General features: G+C 60.2%; 1 protein-coding gene across 5 annotated transcripts; it reads left to right on the top strand.

Moving 5' to 3' along the window:
• Positions 1 to 731: 731 nt before the first annotated feature.
• On the top strand, positions 732 to 17142 carry U2AF2 (U2 small nuclear RNA auxiliary factor 2). 5 transcript variants are annotated; one of them, XM_060083803.1, is made up of 12 exons: positions 733 to 940; positions 4728 to 4863; positions 5482 to 5526; positions 5818 to 5921; positions 6249 to 6400; positions 7723 to 7839; positions 8012 to 8150; positions 12399 to 12478; positions 12557 to 12679; positions 12977 to 13075; positions 13332 to 13580; positions 16397 to 17142. In XM_060083803.1, exons 1-12 carry the CDS (start codon positions 892 to 894, stop codon positions 16529 to 16531), a joined length of 1428 nt encoding a protein of 475 aa, XP_059939786.1. In that variant the 5' UTR covers positions 733 to 891; the 3' UTR covers positions 16532 to 17142. The 5 variants fall into 5 exon arrangements, with proteins under 5 accessions (XP_059939784.1, XP_059939785.1, XP_059939786.1 ...); XM_060083804.1 differs by having other exon boundaries at positions 734 to 940; positions 12977 to 13063; XM_060083801.1 differs by having other exon boundaries at positions 732 to 940; positions 12399 to 12679; positions 12977 to 13063.
• Positions 17143 to 17386: the final 244 nt, after the last annotated feature.

The following is a 17386-nucleotide window of genomic DNA, read 5'->3' as shown; positions in this document are numbered from 1 at the left end:
GCCCTCCGCAAGATCAGCCCTTCTTTTCCTCCCCTTTCCCCACCCGGAGAGCCAGGTTCCGAGAGCCGGGACCCTGCCCCTTCTCCGTTTCCCTTCCCCTGACCCACCTCTCCTCTGTCCTCCCTCCCTTTTCGGTTCCCGGAGCCGGAAGGAGCCGAAGTGCCGACGGAAAAAGTCGAAGCTATCTCTCGTGAGTGAAGCCTTCCCGAAGCGGTGGCGGAAGGAGCCGAAGTTCTCCGAGAGGGGAGGAGGGTGCTCCTGGAATCTCCGGAAAGAGCCGAAGTTTAGAAACGCGATTAATCCCTGGCTGGGTCTGAGGGCGAGCTCCGGAAACCTTCGGAAAGTGACGAAGTCTGGGACGGTTGGGATTGTCGGAAGTAGCCGATTGCTTGGACAGGGCCGGCGGAGAAGAGCGGGGAGAATCTGCGCAAGCAGTCAAAGACTGAGACAATTTGAATTTTCGGAAGAAGCCGAATTCTCAGAGGGGGCTGGGTGCAGAAGAACGCGAGGATCTACGGAAACATCTGAACGTTGAAGAGCTAATATCCGAGAAGTTACGAAAACCTGGGAAGGCGGCGAAACCCTCGCTTCGGGTGTTTTCGGAAGCAGCCGTAGCTGCTGCTCCCGAGGCTTTCCTCTACGGTCCGGAAATAGCCGACGCGTTTCGGAGCCAGGCCCAGGGGGGAGGGGCACCTCGCGGGCGCGCAGGCGGGGAGAGGGGCGGAGCCGGGGCGGGGCGGGCGGCCCGGGCTTGATTAGGTAGGGGGCGGTGGAGCGCCGGCGGCGGCCGGAAGTAGCCGAAGCAAGCGGCGGAAGTAGCCGAAGCGGCCGGAGCGGGCGCGCGGCAAGGCGAGGCGAGAGCTCCACAGGGCCCTACGCGGCCGCTTCAGCATGTCGGACTTCGACGAGTTCGAGCGGCAGCTCAACGAGAATAAGCAAGGTGAGGGCACCGGGGGCGCGGGACGGCGGGCGGGGTGATTCTTGGCTTCTCTCCGTGTCCCCCGCCATTTTCCTCTTTGCTTCCCCCTCCTCTCAGGGCCGCGCGGCGCCCCCCCACCAAGTCCCGCGGCGCGCGCCTCGCTCACGTGACCTTCCGGCGTGCAGCCGCGCAGGAGGGGAGGGGAGGGAGCGGCGGGCTCAGGTCCGGACGCATGCGCTCCTTTTTCCGCGCCCCACGTGGTCTCCGGCACGCGCGGCGGGCTCGCCGGGTGTCCCCTCGAGGATTTAGGTTTTTTTAATCTGGAAAGGAGATTATATAGATTATATAGATTCGGTGTCGCAACTCCTCCTTTTCTCCCGCTGCCTTGGCACTTCCGCTTCCGGCCGGGCCCGCGGCCCGGGTCTCCACGCCCCCTTTGTTCCAAAATGGCCGTTGTGGGCCCCCCTTCACGTGCGCGCGGGCCGGGACGCGCGGGGGGGCGCTTGTAGCACCGCCGCCCTTTGCGCCTAGTCCTGCGGACCGGCCGCCAGTGTCACGCCGGGCCGCTGCCGTGGGGCGCCAGGGTCGGCGCTTGTGGAAGAGGCCGCATTGTGCGTGCTCTGTGTTCCTCCCGCACGCCTGTACCCCTTCCTCGGGGCTCTGGCTCTCCCGGCGATCACAGTGCGGAATGTTTGCGTCCCATCGCTCCCTAGGCAGAGAGGCACACCCCACGTTCTGTAGGATCGCAGCTCGGGACACCTAGACTCAGCCTCGTAAATCTCAGTGTGGAGGGGAGGAGACTGAGGCTGAGCGAGTAGGGAGACCTGGTTCAGTCGGGAGGGTGGGAGGCACGTCCTCCTCGGGTGACGCCGAGTCCAAGCACGGGGCCGTGATAATGCTGATTACTTTGGGGGCCCCAAGAATGTTAGCACTGAGAGGGGCGTTAGATAGTTAACAGGTTTCTCTTGTCTTCTTATTCCTATTTGAGAGTGAGGAAGCTTAGGCCGAGGGAAGGTGGTAGGCTTGAGGCTTAAGCTACCTGTGTTCGAAGGGACCCATGGGGCGCTGGGATTCCCCTTTCGGCCCAGCCTAGAGTGGGGTAGGGGGTGGGTGGCTGGATTAGGAGACAAGAAGTCACGTTTCGGGGTGCCCACGGGGTGTCTGTACGTCCATGATGTACCACTTACTAGCACAGGCTTTGGAGGTGAGCAGACCTGGGTTCTAGTACCTACTTCGTTGCTCACTAGCTGTGTGCTTATTTTGTGTGTGTAGGGTGACTTTTTTGTTTGTTTTTGTCGTTGGGATGTTGGAATAAACAGGGATGATAGGAATGATAGTTGCAGGTAAACTTTGAGCATGTGTCAGGCACTTTGTTAAACTCTTCTGCACAGTTTTTCTAAGTGGATCTTGTAACAGCCCTATGAGGCTGAAGTGATTTCCTGCCCTTTGCAGAGGAGGAAACAGGCTCAGAAAGTAAAAACTTTCCCACGTTTCAGCTGATCAGAGGCAGAGCTGAGATTAAATGGGGCAACATACGTAAAGTGTGTGGTGTGGGGGTTGGCCTACGTTAAGTGCCCGATTAGTGATATGTTTTATTGTGAAAGAATTCCTAGTGAAATTTCTCACTTAGGGAGGAAGTCCGGAGGCAGGTTTTCAGCTCACTCAGAGGTGGTGTTAGAGACGGGGAAGGGCAGGGAACGTTGCTTTCCAGACGTCCTTCCGCCAGGTCCCACACCTGGGGGTAAGCGTGAGTCTCGTTTAAAGAAGAGGAAAATGAGGTTTAAAGGTTTGGTTGCTGTTGCATGGTTTTATGCAGAAAAGCTGAAACCGATCCTGAGTCTGCCTGGCTGCAAAGCCATGTTCCACTAAGCTGGACAGCCAAGTGGAACTGATGGAGCCTTCCTTGGGGGCACTTGCAGGTGTGCTGCCTGCTTTCTCCCTGGGTGTTCCCACTGGTACTGGGGGGCCAGGCCCTCAGCCGGGGCATGTCCCTTGGGTTGGTGGAGTTGTTCCCACCACAAGGTGGCCACAGCATTTTGAGCAACCGTAGCTCCCTCTTCTGATCTGATCTGTGCTGTATCGGTGGGTGTGTTGGGGGCGGGTGTTACTCTTGCCTCAAGGGGAAGCTTTGCCCATGTGTTGCTCTGCCCATGGGTCTTTGTGCCTGTGGGTCTTTGTCTCTGCGGTCCCGCTTCCTCCAAGTGTCAGTCTGCATCTCCGGGGAATTAATTTCCTTTTCTGTGTCCCAGGCACCCAGCAGGTGCCACTGCTTCCTCTGTGTTCGTCGCTCTCTCCCTGCTTGTCTGTTTTAGAGCCTAAGCCACAGGAAAGGGTCTCCTGCTCACAGCCTGCCCATCTCACAAGTGTGGAGCCAGAGGCCCAAAGCCTCAGGCCAGGGCTCCTCCCCGGGCCCTGTGCCATGGCTCTGTGCTTACCTCTGGCTTCACACTGTCTGCCCGTTCCCTCCTGTCCCCTTCAGCTGCCAGCTTTCAATTTATTTTTTGTGTTTAGTCTTTTCATCTTCAAGGGGGCAATCCCACTGTCGTTAGTGGTTCCGGGCCCTAGGGTGTTTTCGGAGTGTTTTCCGCTGCTTAGCTGCCTTAGCTGTCATTTCAGGGTTCACCATTTCCATGCTTTTTGGCCATGGGTAAGTCACGTGGTCTCCTTGCGCCTTAGGTTTCTCATCTCTTAAGTGAGCAAGGCCTCCTCCCCAGTGTTTTCCCAAAGTAACAGTAAGGATTGAGTGCAAGTAAAACTAGCACAGAATATGGTTTTAGGCGGCATTCCAACGTTTGCTACAACGTTTTTTCCTTTTTAAGGTGGATGCAGGTTTATTCTGTTGTAGTGAAGTCCATGGCATTCTCTTATTATTTCCATCACCCTCACCCGCCGCCCTGTCCCCAGACACATGGTAAAGTTAACACGTGTTTGAGGGGTAGTCGAGGATAGTTGAGGAATCAGTGGCGTCTTTGAACCGAGGAAATAGAGTACAAACAGCGTGGTGCAGGAGCTGTACCTCCTTCAGAGGGGGAGAGGTCTGCTGGGAGCCGAGGTTTCTGTGCTTTGCTGGGAAGGCTGTGCTCTTGTTCCTAGGCGCCGCCCCCAAGGCGAGTGGGGGGAGGTTGAAGGCACCAAGGGGAGCTCTGGAGAAAGCCCCCGCCCCAGCTCCTGCTGTCCTTGGCTCTGAGGGAGTGTGGGGATGGGGGGTAGTGGGCGGGCGCCTCCCCCCCCCCAGATTCTGAAAGACACGCCTTCCTGGAGGTGGGTGTCCTGCATTGTTCAGCTGGTGGGGTGGGGATGGGTTGGGTTTCCCTGCTTCTCTGCGAAGCGGGTCCTGCCTGGCACCTGACCCGGGGCCTGATGGTGGGGCTGTGGGGGCCAGCTGGTTGAGGAGGTCTCCTGAGGGGTTGCTGGGTCCCTTCAGGAAAACATCATTGGGTCTCTTGATTCCCCAGCCTCTAGCCCTGCCCCTCTCAGGGACGACCCTGGGGTCAGGCCCCTCAGCCCTCGAGGGGGACCAGGAGCCAGCCTCCTCTGTCTTCTCTGGCTCCCCAGCTCCTCCTGAGCATCCTCAGGTACCTTACACCCCGGGGGCACTTCCAGGCCCTGTCCCCTCAGGTAACCAGCTCCCATCCCGGTCCCGAGGGTCTTTGGACTCACGTGTGGACCCAGGAAGCCTGCTCTCCCTTCCTCCATCAAGCCCCTTCCCCTTGGGGGTGGCCTCCCTGGGGCTGGGGCGAAGCCACCAGTGCGCGGGTGGGCTGGGCCGTGGCCTCCCTCAGCTCATCCTCTCCCCCGCCTTGCCCAGAGCGTGACAAGGAGAACCGGCACCGGAAGCGCAGCCACAGCCGGTCTCGAAGCCGGGACCGCAAGCGCCGCAGCCGCAGCCGGGACCGGCGCAACCGGGACCAGCGCAGCGCTTCCCGGGACAGGCGGCGCCGAAGGTACCAGGGCGGGGAGCGGGCGGCTGCGTCCAGGGGCTCCGGGGCTGGCTCCTCTCCGCGTGCACCTGGGGGAGGCGCTGCTGCTTATCTGTCTGAGTCAGTTTCTTCCCTGTTCCTGGGGTTTCCTTCAGTTTCTGGTGGGTCGCTGGTGCGGCAGGTTCTTTATCTCCAAGGCGAGTCTGGTGACAGGGAGCCGCTGTGTCTGTCCCTCGGTGAGGGGCTCCCTCCTCTTGCCGGCCCTCTGGTGCCCACTGTGCGGGTCTGCGGGGTGCCGCCCTGGGAGGGGGCCGGCGGTTTCCGCTCTAACGCCTCTTCCCTCCCCAGGCACCCCCTGTCCTCTCTGCCCCCTGGGTGAGGAAGGGCGGGACAGGTGCAAGTCCTGCCGCCTCCCACCTCAGTCTCTCCAGCCAGAAAGTGGTCTGTCTGGCCCCTCCTCCCTTCCTCTTGCTTGGGGGTGGGGGGCGCGGGGGAAACGGCAGGGCCGAGGGCGTTTGCCCGCTGCTTGTTCACCTCGGCCCTGCCCCAGCCCTGGGCTCAGCGGCCTTGGGGGGTGTGGTGTGTGGGGAAGACGAGGGTCCCCAGTCACCCCTCCCCACACCTTTCCCTCCCACCCCCCAGCAAACCTTTGACCAGAGGCGCTAAAGAGGAGCACGGTGGACTGATGTGAGCTTCTCTTCCTGCCCCTTCCGCCCCGACGTCCGTTCCCTCCGCCTCCCTCCCCGCTGTGCACCCTGCCCTGTCCTCGTCCAGCCCCAGCCTGAGCACTGGGGAGAGCCCGCCTGCCTTGCAATAGCACCCTCCCCGGGCCTGGGCACGGCCCTGACCCGGATCCTCTCCCTCCTGGAGAGAGCCGAGCTGGGTGGGGGAGCCGAGGGGAACCTGGGGGGACTTGCAGGCCCACCTTTGGTCAGACTGAGGTCGCCCTGCCCCGCTCTCCCCTCCCCCCTCCCCCAGTCGTTCCCCCCGCCACGAGAAGAAGAAGAAGGTCCGTAAATATTGGGACGTGCCACCGCCCGGCTTCGAGCACATCACCCCCATGCAGTACAAGGCCATGCAAGGTAGGTTCCAGCCGCCGCCCCGCACCCGCTGGTCCTCTGGCCCCCTCACCCTCTCATGAGCTGGAGTGGTTGTATACTGGGGTGGTCAGGAAGCACAGCCTCGGTTTTGGGGGGGTGGCGGATGGGGTTTGCACCCTGGGTTTTCTGGCCTCTGCCTTTTGAAGCCCCTTGACAACAGCCCGTACTGTTGAAGTTGACAGCAGGGATGAAGCTGTCAACAGACCTGGTTTCGCAGAGGCGGTGGTTGCCCATGTCTGGGAGGGCGCTGCTGCTGAGCTGCTCCACGGGCCCCTGACGTCTTCTAATGCCCGTCTCTTCCTTTTGAAGCTGCCGGTCAGATTCCAGCCACTGCCCTTCTCCCCACCATGACCCCCGACGGTCTGGCTGTGACCCCGACGCCGGTGCCCGTGGTCGGTAGCCAGATGACCAGACAGGCCCGGCGCCTCTACGTGGGCAACATCCCCTTCGGCATCACTGAGGTACTGCCCTCCCCCTGCCCCCCCCGCCCCTGCCTCTCCCTGTCCCCCCACCTGTTCCTTCCCTTCCCTCCATTCCGTCCCCCAACCTGCACGGGTGAGACTCTGCTCCTGCAAGACCCCCCGGCCCCCTCCCAGATGGACCGATGGAGTTGAGCCAGCCAGGGGCCGGGCTGGGGGTGGCCCTCCCCTCCCTCCTTTCCCTCTCCCGTCTCCCTTTCCCAACCTCCTCCAGCAACCCAGAGAGCAGGCACACACGTAACGTACCTACGAATCCACGAATCCGAATCCGTGTGGAGAGAGACAGAGAGGGAGACTCGGACACGCACACACGCACATGCACACGCACACGCACGCTCCCCCTCAGTGTTTCTGACACGCCTCTTGTTCTCTGCCGCCTGTGTCCCCCATCCTCTCGCCACAACCCTCCCATGGTCGCTGTTCTTTTATTTTTGATCGCCCCGACCTCCCCCCACCTTCCCCACCGCTCCTCTCCCCTTCCCCTCTCCCCCACCCCTTCCCGTGGCACCCCCTGAGAATCCCGAGATCAAAGAGTTGTTTCCATTTCTCTTTAAAGTGAAATATTGTGGGGCTGAGATCCCTCGTAGCAACAAAAAGTTTGCTACCGTCGTCGAAGGCAAGTAAGGTCCATTCTGACTTTCTCAACCTGCACTTTGCTACATTTGATAAACCAGCCCCCGGACTCCAGGGCCAGATTCCTCCACATCACTCTTTTCTCCTCCCCTCCCGCCCGCCCTTCCTCCCCGACCCTCTGCCCTGCGCTCCCCGCCTCCCGGCCTCTCTCCTCCATCCCTTTGCTCCTCTCTCTCTGTCTCTCTCTGTCTCTCTCTCTCTCAACTCACTCACTCGGGTTTCCTGTGTGTCCTGCCTGCTGCTGCTTGTCCATTTTCCGGCCATTTCTGTCTTGCTGTCGCCATCGGATGTTTCTTTTTCTCACACGTCCTGTTTTCTGTTCTTTCTGCCTCTGCCTGTCATTTGCCGCGTCTTTCTTGAGCAATCTTTCTCTTTCCCCCTGGTCGGGGCCCCGTGGCTCTCTCCACACCTCCTGGCCCGCCTCCTGGCCCCCGGCTGTTTCCTGCTGCTGCCTTCCCCCCCCGCCCCCCGTTCTCTGATCTTTCTCCTGCTTTTGTTCTTACTGTTGATCTCTATGCCCACACCCATATTCCACTGTTCCCTTCCCTCCCCCCCACCCCCCATCCCTCTCCCCTTACCCCCAAACCCCTCTGTGTCTCCCTCTCTCACCCTTCCCCTCCTCTCTCCACCTCCCTTCCCCCGCCCCCCCCTGTCTCCTCTTCCCTGTGCAGGAGGCCATGATGGATTTCTTCAACGCCCAGATGCGCCTGGGGGGGCTGACGCAGGCCCCCGGCAATCCCGTCTTGGCAGTGCAGATTAACCAGGACAAGAACTTTGCCTTCTTAGAGGTGAGCCGGGCATGTGGTGGGGTCAGGCCCAGCCCGTCTGCAGCAGCCCTTGTCCCCACTGGGCCCTTCTGCAGTCCGTTCTCTACCAGGTTGCTGTCCCAGAACCCTCGGGGCTTGGGGGGCTGGCTGGCCCCTCACCCTGTCCCTCACCACCTCCTTTTCTTTCCTTCAGTTCCGCTCAGTGGACGAGACCACACAGGCCATGGCCTTTGATGGCATCATCTTCCAGGGCCAGTCGCTGAAGATCCGCAGGCCTCACGACTACCAGCCCCTGCCTGGCATGTCAGAGAACCCCTCTGTCTATGTGCCTGGTGAGTGGGGATCTTGCCCACCTTTCCCTCCGTAGGCCAGCCGGAGCTAGCGGGGAAGCAGCGCGAGTGCTTCAGAGGGGATGCGTCGTCTCATCCGGCCCTCGAATGTTTGGGAGTTGGGCGTCTCCCTGTTTGCAGAGGTGGCGCCCAGCGCCCAGAGAGGGTGAGCTGTGGTCTGCTTGAGGACTCATAGCTTGTAACTGGCGGAGCCAGGGCCAGACTGAAGGTGTTGTGGGCAGTGAGAGGCCCCTGCCCTGGACCGCGGGGTCAGTATGAGCGTGGGTGAGCCTGTGTGGACGGGCAGGTGGTCAGTAGAGCTCCTGGTGCGGGGCCTGATGTGGATTTCCCGTCGACCCCCATGCTCCGGGCCCGCCTCCGCAGCCGTGTTCTATACCATCTCAGGTTGGTAGGTGACGTAGCAGACCTGGGGTCAGCAGGACTTTCCTCTGTAAAGGGCCAGGGAGTGACTGTTGTTTGCTCGGCAGGCCGCGTGGTCTCTTGAAACTGCCCTGCAGTTGTAGCAGGAAAGCAGCCACGCGTGCTCCCTAAGCGAGTGGGTGTGGGTGTGTCCCGTATGCCTTAACGTGTGTGGACCCTGATGTTTGGGTGCCGTGTAACGTTCACATGTTGTAAAAACAACCTTTCAGAAAGCCTGCAGGCTGTACAGAAACAGGAAGCGGGCTGGACTTGGCCTGCAGGCTGTTTGCTGACCCCTGTGGTTGACTGCCGGGTGGAAGTGAGAATTTGGGCCTGTGCGGGGCCCTGTTGGGGGCGGGGAACGCTGTGGGGCTGGAGGGGCCAGTGCTGCGGTAGCCGAGCTGGGGGCCCGGCTCTCAGGCAAAGGCGGGGTGAGCACCGGGTGCTCTGGGTGTGGGAGCCGTGAGCCACACCCTTGGGGGCTGAGAACGTGGGGTTCTGCTGGCTGAGGCTTCACGCTGAAGGACACCTTTTAGAAATCGGCTCTTCACTTTGTGAAATGGGGGATGTCGAGTCAAGAGAGGGTGGCGTCCAGAGAGGGTGGCACCTTGGGACTCAGGGCTGGGTCCCTGGCTCATCCCCGGTGTTTTCCACCGTACCAGTTTGGGTAAATTCAGCACATCTCTCTAACTTACAAAAAAACTTGAGAAGTTGCTGACTTTCTGATGCTTTACATGCACGTATGTTTGTGGAGCCACCTCCCAGATCAAGTCACGGAACGTTCCTTTGTGTCTCTTTCCAGTGAATTCCCTGCGTTTTCACTCATTTCTGTTTACACAGGAGCCCACTGCTGCTCCTGCTTCCTGGGCCAGCACAGTCCAAAGTGTGCCCCGTGGATCAGGTGTTCGTCATCGTGACTGTCCTGTAGTACAGGGTCGGCAAGTGACAACTAGGGGCCAGATGTTTAAGATGTGTCGGCACGTAGCCACTCGCACTGGCGCGTGGTTTGAGTTGCTTTTGTGCTGCAGTGGCCCTTGAGTCCTGCGGTAGGTGCTGGGGCGCCCTCTCACCGCGGAGGGGAGTGAGGCAGGGGGCGAGCAGTGACGTGCTCAGAGGCGTGATTGCTGGGACCCCGGGGGGGCGCAGCTTGACCGCAGAGTCTGCCTCGCCGTCTCCCGTGCTGCCCCACCCGTCACCTCTCTCCTGTGGAACCGGAGGCATCGCAGAGGCAGGGACAGTGCTCGGTCGCAGGCTCTGTTACTACGGCTGACCTCCTCTCTGGGATTTACCTCCCCAGGGAGGCCGGGAATCCAGCCACCAGTGACTGGGCGAGTCTGTTCCTTCCTTGGGTGCCGGGGGTGGCAGGAAAAGTGATGGTGGCTGCAGGTTAAACGTCCTCTGTCATAAAGGTCCTATCTCGATTTCCCTTTCCACTCCAGCAAAACAGTCAACTTTAGGATTAAAGGGGAGAAGCATTTGATAAAATTGGAGACACGCTTGGTTGGAGAAGAAACAGTGTAGGAACCTGGAAGGTAACTTCCTTATCTTGGTAAAAGGGGACTGACCTGAAACTGTAAACGTTCATCATCTGCAGCGGTGAGACCTTTACTGTGCTCCCTGACCTCAGGCCTGACTGTGCAGTGGGGCCCTAAAGACGAGATGGAAACTGGGAGCTGGAAGGCACAGCATCTTTGAATGTGTGAATTTAGCTTCACCTGAGTGCCCGCCCTGGATCAGCCTCACCCCTCAGTTCAGGGGCGAACCTGATTCTGCCTCAGGAGGCCCCTACCTGTGGGGCTTCCTCCTCCCCCAGGAGGATCCTACGAAGCAGCGCTGGGGGTGTCAGGGGCACAGCAGTGCACGAGGCGGTTACAGTCCTCCTGCCGAGGGGCAGGTGAGGCTGCAGGTATGAGAAAGGATTGCTTGGCCCCTGGGGGTCCAGGGCAGCCTTGTGGGGGGTGGTGAGGTTTTAGAGCTGAAGGTGAGAGGTAGCCCCTCTGGAAGAGAACAGGTATGTGAAGCAGGGCGGCGCCCAGAGCGTGCCGTCAGGAGGTGAGCTGCCCGGGGCTTTGACTGTGGGCATCAGCGCTGGCCTGGGTTCCCCATTTATATCCTTCTTTCCTGGTCGTGCGACCTTGAACAGGCCCTTCTCCCCTGGCAGGACCGAGTGAGCACGGAGGGGCTGTGGTTGCTGAGGCGCCGCCCTGCTGCTCCCTCGTGCTGGCGCGGCCTGGCCTTCGTGGGGTGGCAAGCCCGGCCACCAGCCCGCGTCCAGTGCTCGTGTGGCTCCGTCGTGCTCATCCACACGCTCGGGGTGGGGGGTGCGAGCTTCTCCCCGTTCCACAGATGAGGTCACTGAGGCCCAGAGGAGCCTCACTCAGTGCCGTACCCCAGATTGGAGCCCAGGGAGCCCAACTCTGGTGCCCTCGGTGCCGTGTGCTTCCCTGAGGTGTGTGGTGGGGCAGGTTCCAGCCCCGGCTCTGCCACTCTGCAGCCTTGTATCCGCAGCCCGTGTCCTGTGACGGCACCCTTGCAGAGCCCTTCGCTCCCTGAGAGCTGCCTGTGAAGTTGGGGGCCCTGGAGCCTGTGACCTCAGGTGGTACCTGTTCCCTGTGCCTCAGTCTCCTCCTGTCGTGCTCTGGATAGGGGTGGGAGAACGTGAAACGAATAGCTGGAAGGAGTTCGGCTGGGGGTGCCCGGTGTGGAGTGTTCGAGCCGTGGCCCTGGCTCCCAGACGCTCCTGTTCATCCCTCCTTGCCCAGGCTGGGTCTCAGAGGATTGCATGCCCCACCCCGATGGGGCTGGGCTCTGGTGGTTGGAGCAGCAGGGCCGCAGGGGCTGGACTGCTGGGTGGTGGTGGGAGAGGGAGCCCTTCTGCAGGCGCAGTGGCAGTGTCTGAGGCTCTTTCCCATCCCCCATGTCGCCTGCTCCTCCCCAAGGTCAGGAGGAGGTGGAGCGGGGCCACCTGGTGCCGGATTGCAGAGGAAGGCAAGGTGGTACGTCTGGCAGCAGTGGGCCTTGAACTCAAAGTCAGCAGCAGGTCCAGCCGTGTGGGTGGCGGTCCACGTTTCTATCTTCTTTGTGTCCAGCCGGCGTTTTGGAGCTCTGTGTAGCTTACACCCTGTGGGGAGGCTCCAGGAATTGAAGGACAACGTTTCGGAAGCCTGCAAGACGTTGGGCTGAGTCCTGGCAGGCACCCGAGTCAAAAGCTCAGCGGAGAGGGCAGGATTGGGGTGGACGCACGGTGGTCGTTAAGCCCGCTTGGCTGATGTGGCCCCCGCCTTGCCAGGGCCCTGAGTGAGCCGGGCACGTCCCAGCCCTCATGGACACCGAACAGCAGACTCCTCCGAGGTCACCTGTGACTGAGGCCAGAGAGCAGCTAGGGACACCTGTAGCTGTGCATAGCGCAGGCCCGCAGGGAAAGGTCGTGGAGGCTTCCTGGGGAGACGTGGTCTCAGCAGAGGCAGGTTGGGGGAGGGCTCTGAGTGGAGGCTTGAGGATGAAGGAGAAGTTGTGTATCCCCACGATGCCTCTCCAGCAGGCTGAGAGCCAAGGGAACCTGCCCAGGTGACACAGCAGCAGGTGGCAGGTTGGGGTGTGAGCTCGTGTCTCTGACCCCAGGGCCCCGATGTGCCGCTGTGCTGGGGTCGCTCTGTGTCCCGAAGAGTGCTGCCGGGATGCGCCTCCGAGGCGGGGCTGGGGCGGGTGCATGGCTGGGAGGGACGTGGCCTGACCGGGGCTGCCGGGCCTCTCCTGCAGACGTCCGCCAGGGTCTGTGAAACGACCTGGTGCTGGGACTCAACAGTCCGTCTGCTCCCTTCTCCCCCTTAGGAGTCGTGTCCACCGTGGTCCCGGACTCTGCCCACAAGCTGTTCATCGGGGGCTTACCCAACTACCTGAATGACGACCAGGTAGACCCTTCGTCTCCTCCCGCCCCTCCCCCGTCACAGCCTTCGTCCAGACTCTCATGGCGTCTTGGCCTGCCACAGGTAAAAGAGCTGCTGACATCGTTTGGGCCTCTCAAGGCCTTCAACCTGGTTAAGGACAGTGCCACAGGGCTCTCCAAGGGCTACGCCTTCTGTGAGTACGTGGACATCAACGTCACAGATCAGGTGAGCCCTGGGACCCTGCACTGGCCTGTCTGTCCTTGCCCTTATCCTGCTCTGTATCCACGCTGAGGTCTCCCTTATTTAGGATGGGTGGGAGGAGGCCAGCCCAAAGCAGGGCCAGGCGTGGGGGCCCCTTTCCCTCGGTTCTAGCTCTTGCCGAGCTCTCACCCCTTTGCCTTGCCCTCTCCCCTACCAGTGTCCGGCTCTGGGGTAGTGGGGCTTGCGGGGAGGTGTCAGGCTACTGGCCTCTGACCTGTACCTCTCCTCTGCGTGCCCCCATCCCGCGTTCTCCAAACGCAGGCCATCGCAGGGCTGAACGGGATGCAGCTGGGGGATAAGAAGCTGCTTGTCCAGAGGGCAAGCGTGGGAGCCAAGAATGCCACGCTGGTGAGCCCCCCGGCACGTCATCTTCCATTGGCTAGGGGACATCTGGGGGTGGGGGGTGGGAAGGGGCCGGGGGGCGTGCTGGGTGGGCCGTCCTAAGCTCTGCCCCTGGCCTTCCTGGCCAGTGCTGGGAGTGGGTGCCTGGGTCTTCAAGGGCAGAGCAGGGTCTTTCCCTGGGATGGCGTCTGGCGGGGAGGGCTCGGGGGAAGCGGGCATGGAGGGGGCGAGGGCGGAGCTGCCCCGTGACGCCCCTGCCCCTGCTGCCCCACAGAGTACCATCAACCAGACCCCCGTGACCTTGCAAGTGCCTGGCCTGATGAGCTCCCAGGTGCAGATGGGTGGTCACCCGACTGAGGTCCTGTGCCTCATGAACATGGTCCTGCCTGAGGAGCTGCTGGACGACGAGGAGTACGAGGAGATCGTGGAGGACGTGCGTGACGAATGCAGCAAGTACGGGCTCGTCAAGTCCATTGAGATCCCCCGGCCCGTGGACGGCGTGGAGGTGCCCGGCTGTGGAAAGGTGCGTGGGAGCGCGCTCTCGTGAGCGTCCCCTGTCCCTACATGTGTGCGGGCACACACGCACACCCACCCCTGCTCTGACCCAGAGAGAGCAGGGCCTCTGGGGGCCCAGGCCTGCGGCGAGAGGCAGCGTGCGTGCTGTGCTGCTGTGGCTGAGGACTTGCCTCTTGCTTCTGTATCGAAGCAGCTTTGGTTCAGAACCTGGGTTTCATGTGACCTTGGGTAAGTGGTTTGGCGTTGTCTATGGAGGGGGGAGAAAAGTGCTAAAAATAGTCCCCAAAGCAGCAAACCCACCTGTGTCTTCTGGCTGCCAAGGACTCTGCTGAGCTCACCTGTGTCAATCCTGAGCTCTCGCAGCAGCTCCGAGCCCTTCCCCACAGTTAGGTTTCTGATTTCTGGGGTCTGATTCTGAGCTCACTGAGTCACGTTGTCTCTGGCACTGTGCCAGGTGCCAGCATCTCGCACCCCCCTCGGGATGCCTGGCGTGTGCGTGGCTGCTCGCCCCGTGGGTCAGCGGGACGCCCACGTTAAGAGACAGCGCGACTGCCACCTCCAGTGGCGGCTGGGAGGGGAGCAGCGTCGCGCTGGGCCCTGTGTTCAGGTAGGAAAGTCGGGAGCTGGTGAAGCCCGAGCGACACCCAGTTCTCGCGGCAGGCAGGTGGGGTCCTGGCAAGAGGCAGCGAGGTGGCTGGTGTAGCCGGAGGGGGTGAAGCGGAGAGCAGTGGGGCCACGTGGGTGCTAGGAAGCATGCTGGCTGTTCTTCCGAGTGAGGTTGGGGGGAGCCTTCACGAGGTCTTAAACGTGGGAAACACCTGGCACATAGAGGTGGCCCCTTATAGTGTGGGGGGATGGGTGGGCTTGGAGTGCAAAGCAGAGCTGGGAATTTGGAGGGGTGGGGGGTGACAGCCGTGTGATGTTTGGAGCTTTGGGAACTAACAGCTTGTGGTCATCTGGGTGGAAGACGGTGACCTGATTTAGAGCAGGCAGGAGGATGGAGAGAAGTCAGCGGCCTGTGAATGCCGGGACCCTGGTGGCTGATCTGGGTGTGCCCGGGGAGGGGGAGGAGCCAGTGAGATGCCCAGCCTTCTGGCTTTGGTGACCTGGCAGAGGTGGCAGGTGAGAAGCAGGGGACATGAGCAGGTCTGGGGGGAGGGGACGATGATCAGTGTTGGGGGCTGCCTTTGGGGTCCTGAGACCCCAGCAGAGATGTTGCGGGGAGCAGTGGGCTGGACAGAGCTGCTTCCAAGTTTGAGGTCTGGTAGGCACCCTGGTCCCTGCTCAGGTGTCAGGCTGGACAGACTTGCCAGGGAGCAGTGGAAAAGCATCGCGGGTTGGGGCAGAGGAGGGTGGGGCGGGGGCAGGAGGGGAGGGTGGGCTGCACTGGGTTTGGCCTGTGCTCCTACCTGCCCCTAACTGCTGCACTGGAGACACCCCGTCCATGACAGGTCAGTCTCCTTAGTGCGGTCGTGGCTCGAGAGAGGAGAGCCTGGAGGCTGCCTGGAGGCTGCCTGGGGCTGCCTGGGGGCTGAGGACGTGTTTGTGGGGGACTAATTGAAAGACCCGGACTGGTCTCAGGGATCAGTCTATGTGATTTGTTTTTAAACTTTATTATCGTTCTTTTCAAACATAAGAGTAGAGAGAAACCGTCATAGCAATGGAGTTAAGATTATAGTATAATGTTTTTAAAGTCATATTCTAGTATGTGTAGCAGTGTCTTGGTGGCCCGTCGCCCAGCTTCAGGTTACCAATATCTTACCATTCTTGATTTCTGTATATTCAGCTTCCCATCCCCCCCCCTTTTTTTCCCCCTGAAACAAGATATATCTCATGTATCACTTAAGTACAGTTCTCTATCTGAACTCCTGATGTTTTGGGCCTGGTCACTCTTGCTTTGGGGCCTGTGCTGTGTGCTGTAGGATGTTTAGCCCCATCCCAGCCTCCACCTACTAGATGCCAGTAGTGTTACTCATGCCTTTGTGACGATGAAAATCATCTCTAGACATTGCCAAATGTCCCCTGGGGACACATTCACCTTGGTTGAGAACTGTTGCTATAAACAGATGACTTTAAAACATTATTGAAACCATACAGTACCATTAGTACGTTAACAAAATTACCGTTAGTATCTGTCTACCCAAGCCATGTTCCGATTTCCCTTACTGTCTCAAAAATGTCTTTTTACAGTTGCTTTGATCAAAATAAGGAACCCTGCAGTTTGGTTTCAAACTTCCTTAAAATTTATCAATTTTGTCACTTCTTTTGTTTCGTTTTGCTTGTTGAGGCATTAGGGGGCATGTTTTATAGAACTCCCCATGTTCTGAATTAGACTGGTTATAGCCACCCCTCCCTCCACTTCTGTAACTGGTGGTTCAAGCAAGATGAGAAGCTTGAGCAGATCAAGGTTCACTTTTTTTTTTTTTTTAATCAACCTGGGTTTGAATACTAATTTGTCAGCTGTCCTTACTTCACCCCTTGTCTGGGGGAGCACCCAGCATGGTGCCTGGTACAGGGGAGACACTCAGCATAAGCGACTGGTCTCCTTGAGCTCACCCCTGTCCCCTGACCTCTGGGGCTCTTGACTTGAGCTTCCTCTGCTCTCATTCTCCATGCCTCTGCATGTCTCTGTCATTCTTTGATCCTGGGGTGCTGGAGGGTGTTTGGTAAACCTCTCTCGCTCCTATCTCCCTAACCTCCCTCCCTCTCCCTCCCGCGGAGTTCTGGGTTTGGGTAGACGCTGGCTGGTTGCTGTGAGTGAACCGGCGCATCCTTGGAGGCCGGGAGGCCTTGGTCTTCACAACCTGCGTCTTGTTCCCACAGATCTTCGTGGAGTTCACCTCTGTGTTTGACTGCCAGAAAGCCATGCAGGGCCTGACGGGTCGCAAGTTCGCGAACAGAGTGGTTGTCACAAAATACTGTGACCCCGACTCTTACCACCGCCGGGACTTCTGGTAGAGGCGGTGGGGGAGGGCAGGGGCAGGGCTGGCTGGGGCTTCTCCCCCTCCAGCTCCCCCTCTTTTCCCCCTCTGAAGACGATGGGCAGAGGAGTGACAGCCGAATGACAGCCGGCAGCAACTGGAATGGCAGCGATTAAGGGTTGGGGGTGGGGGTTTGGGGCGGGGAGGGGACAGGGGAAGTGCGCACACAGACCCACACAGACACATGCACCCACAGACACAGAGGGAAGGGGTGGGGAGGGGGTGCACAGCAGGGCGGGGTCGGACCCTCACGGCCCCTCCCCGGAAGTCTCTCTTCCCTTATGCCCCCTTTCTCTCCCCTTCCCCACCGTAGAAACATAGCGTGTTTATATTTTATGGCCAAACTATTTTGAATTTTGTTGTCCGGCCCCGATACCCTGCCCTCTCCCCTTTCAGGACCACAGCTCCTGTCCTTTTGGCCTCTGGTCCTCTCCACCGTGTCCTCCCTGGTTTCTTACATAGTTGATTCTCTCTTTAGTCTCCCCAGACCTGCCCCCCACCCCGTGGCCCCTGTCCCTCTCCTACTCTCTGTGGCAGTTTCATATTTGCTAAGACGAATTTGCTCATTAAACATTTTGTTGTATTTTACTTTATGGAGCTGCTCTGTGTCCGGTGTGTGTAACCCCCTCCCCTCCAGTTCTCAGGGGTTCCCTTGGCCCCAGGCCGAGGCTCGGCCTTGGGAGGCCCAGCTGTCCGCACTGTCGATCTGGCATGGGCACCCGTGCCCTTGGCACACCCGAGGTGGCACACCCCGCCTGCGTGGCCTGCTGCTCTAGGACGGGTGTAGGGCGTGGCCCCGGGGAGGAGGGTGCAGTGGACGGGCCCCCGCATG

The sequence above is a fragment of the Mesoplodon densirostris genome, chromosome 19, assembly GCF_025265405.1.
Source record: "Mesoplodon densirostris isolate mMesDen1 chromosome 19, mMesDen1 primary haplotype, whole genome shotgun sequence".
NCBI classification, from domain to species: Eukaryota; Metazoa; Chordata; class Mammalia; order Artiodactyla; family Ziphiidae; genus Mesoplodon; species Mesoplodon densirostris.
Note: the sequence above shows the minus strand (reverse complement) of the source record. Positions and strands in the feature narration are given on the sequence as shown.

Coding starts and splice junctions, on each gene's coding strand:
- U2AF2 (XM_060083801.1), top strand. CDS start 892: ATGTCGGACTTCGACGAGTTCGAGCGGCAGCTCAACGAGAATAAGCAA. Junction 6,401..7,722: donor TCCCCTTCGGCATCACTGAG/GTACTGCCCTCC, acceptor TTCCCTGTGCAG/GAGGCCATGATGGATTTCTT. Junction 8,151..12,398: donor CCCCTCTGTCTATGTGCCTG/GTGAGTGGGGAT, acceptor TCTCCCCCTTAG/GAGTCGTGTCCACCGTGGTC.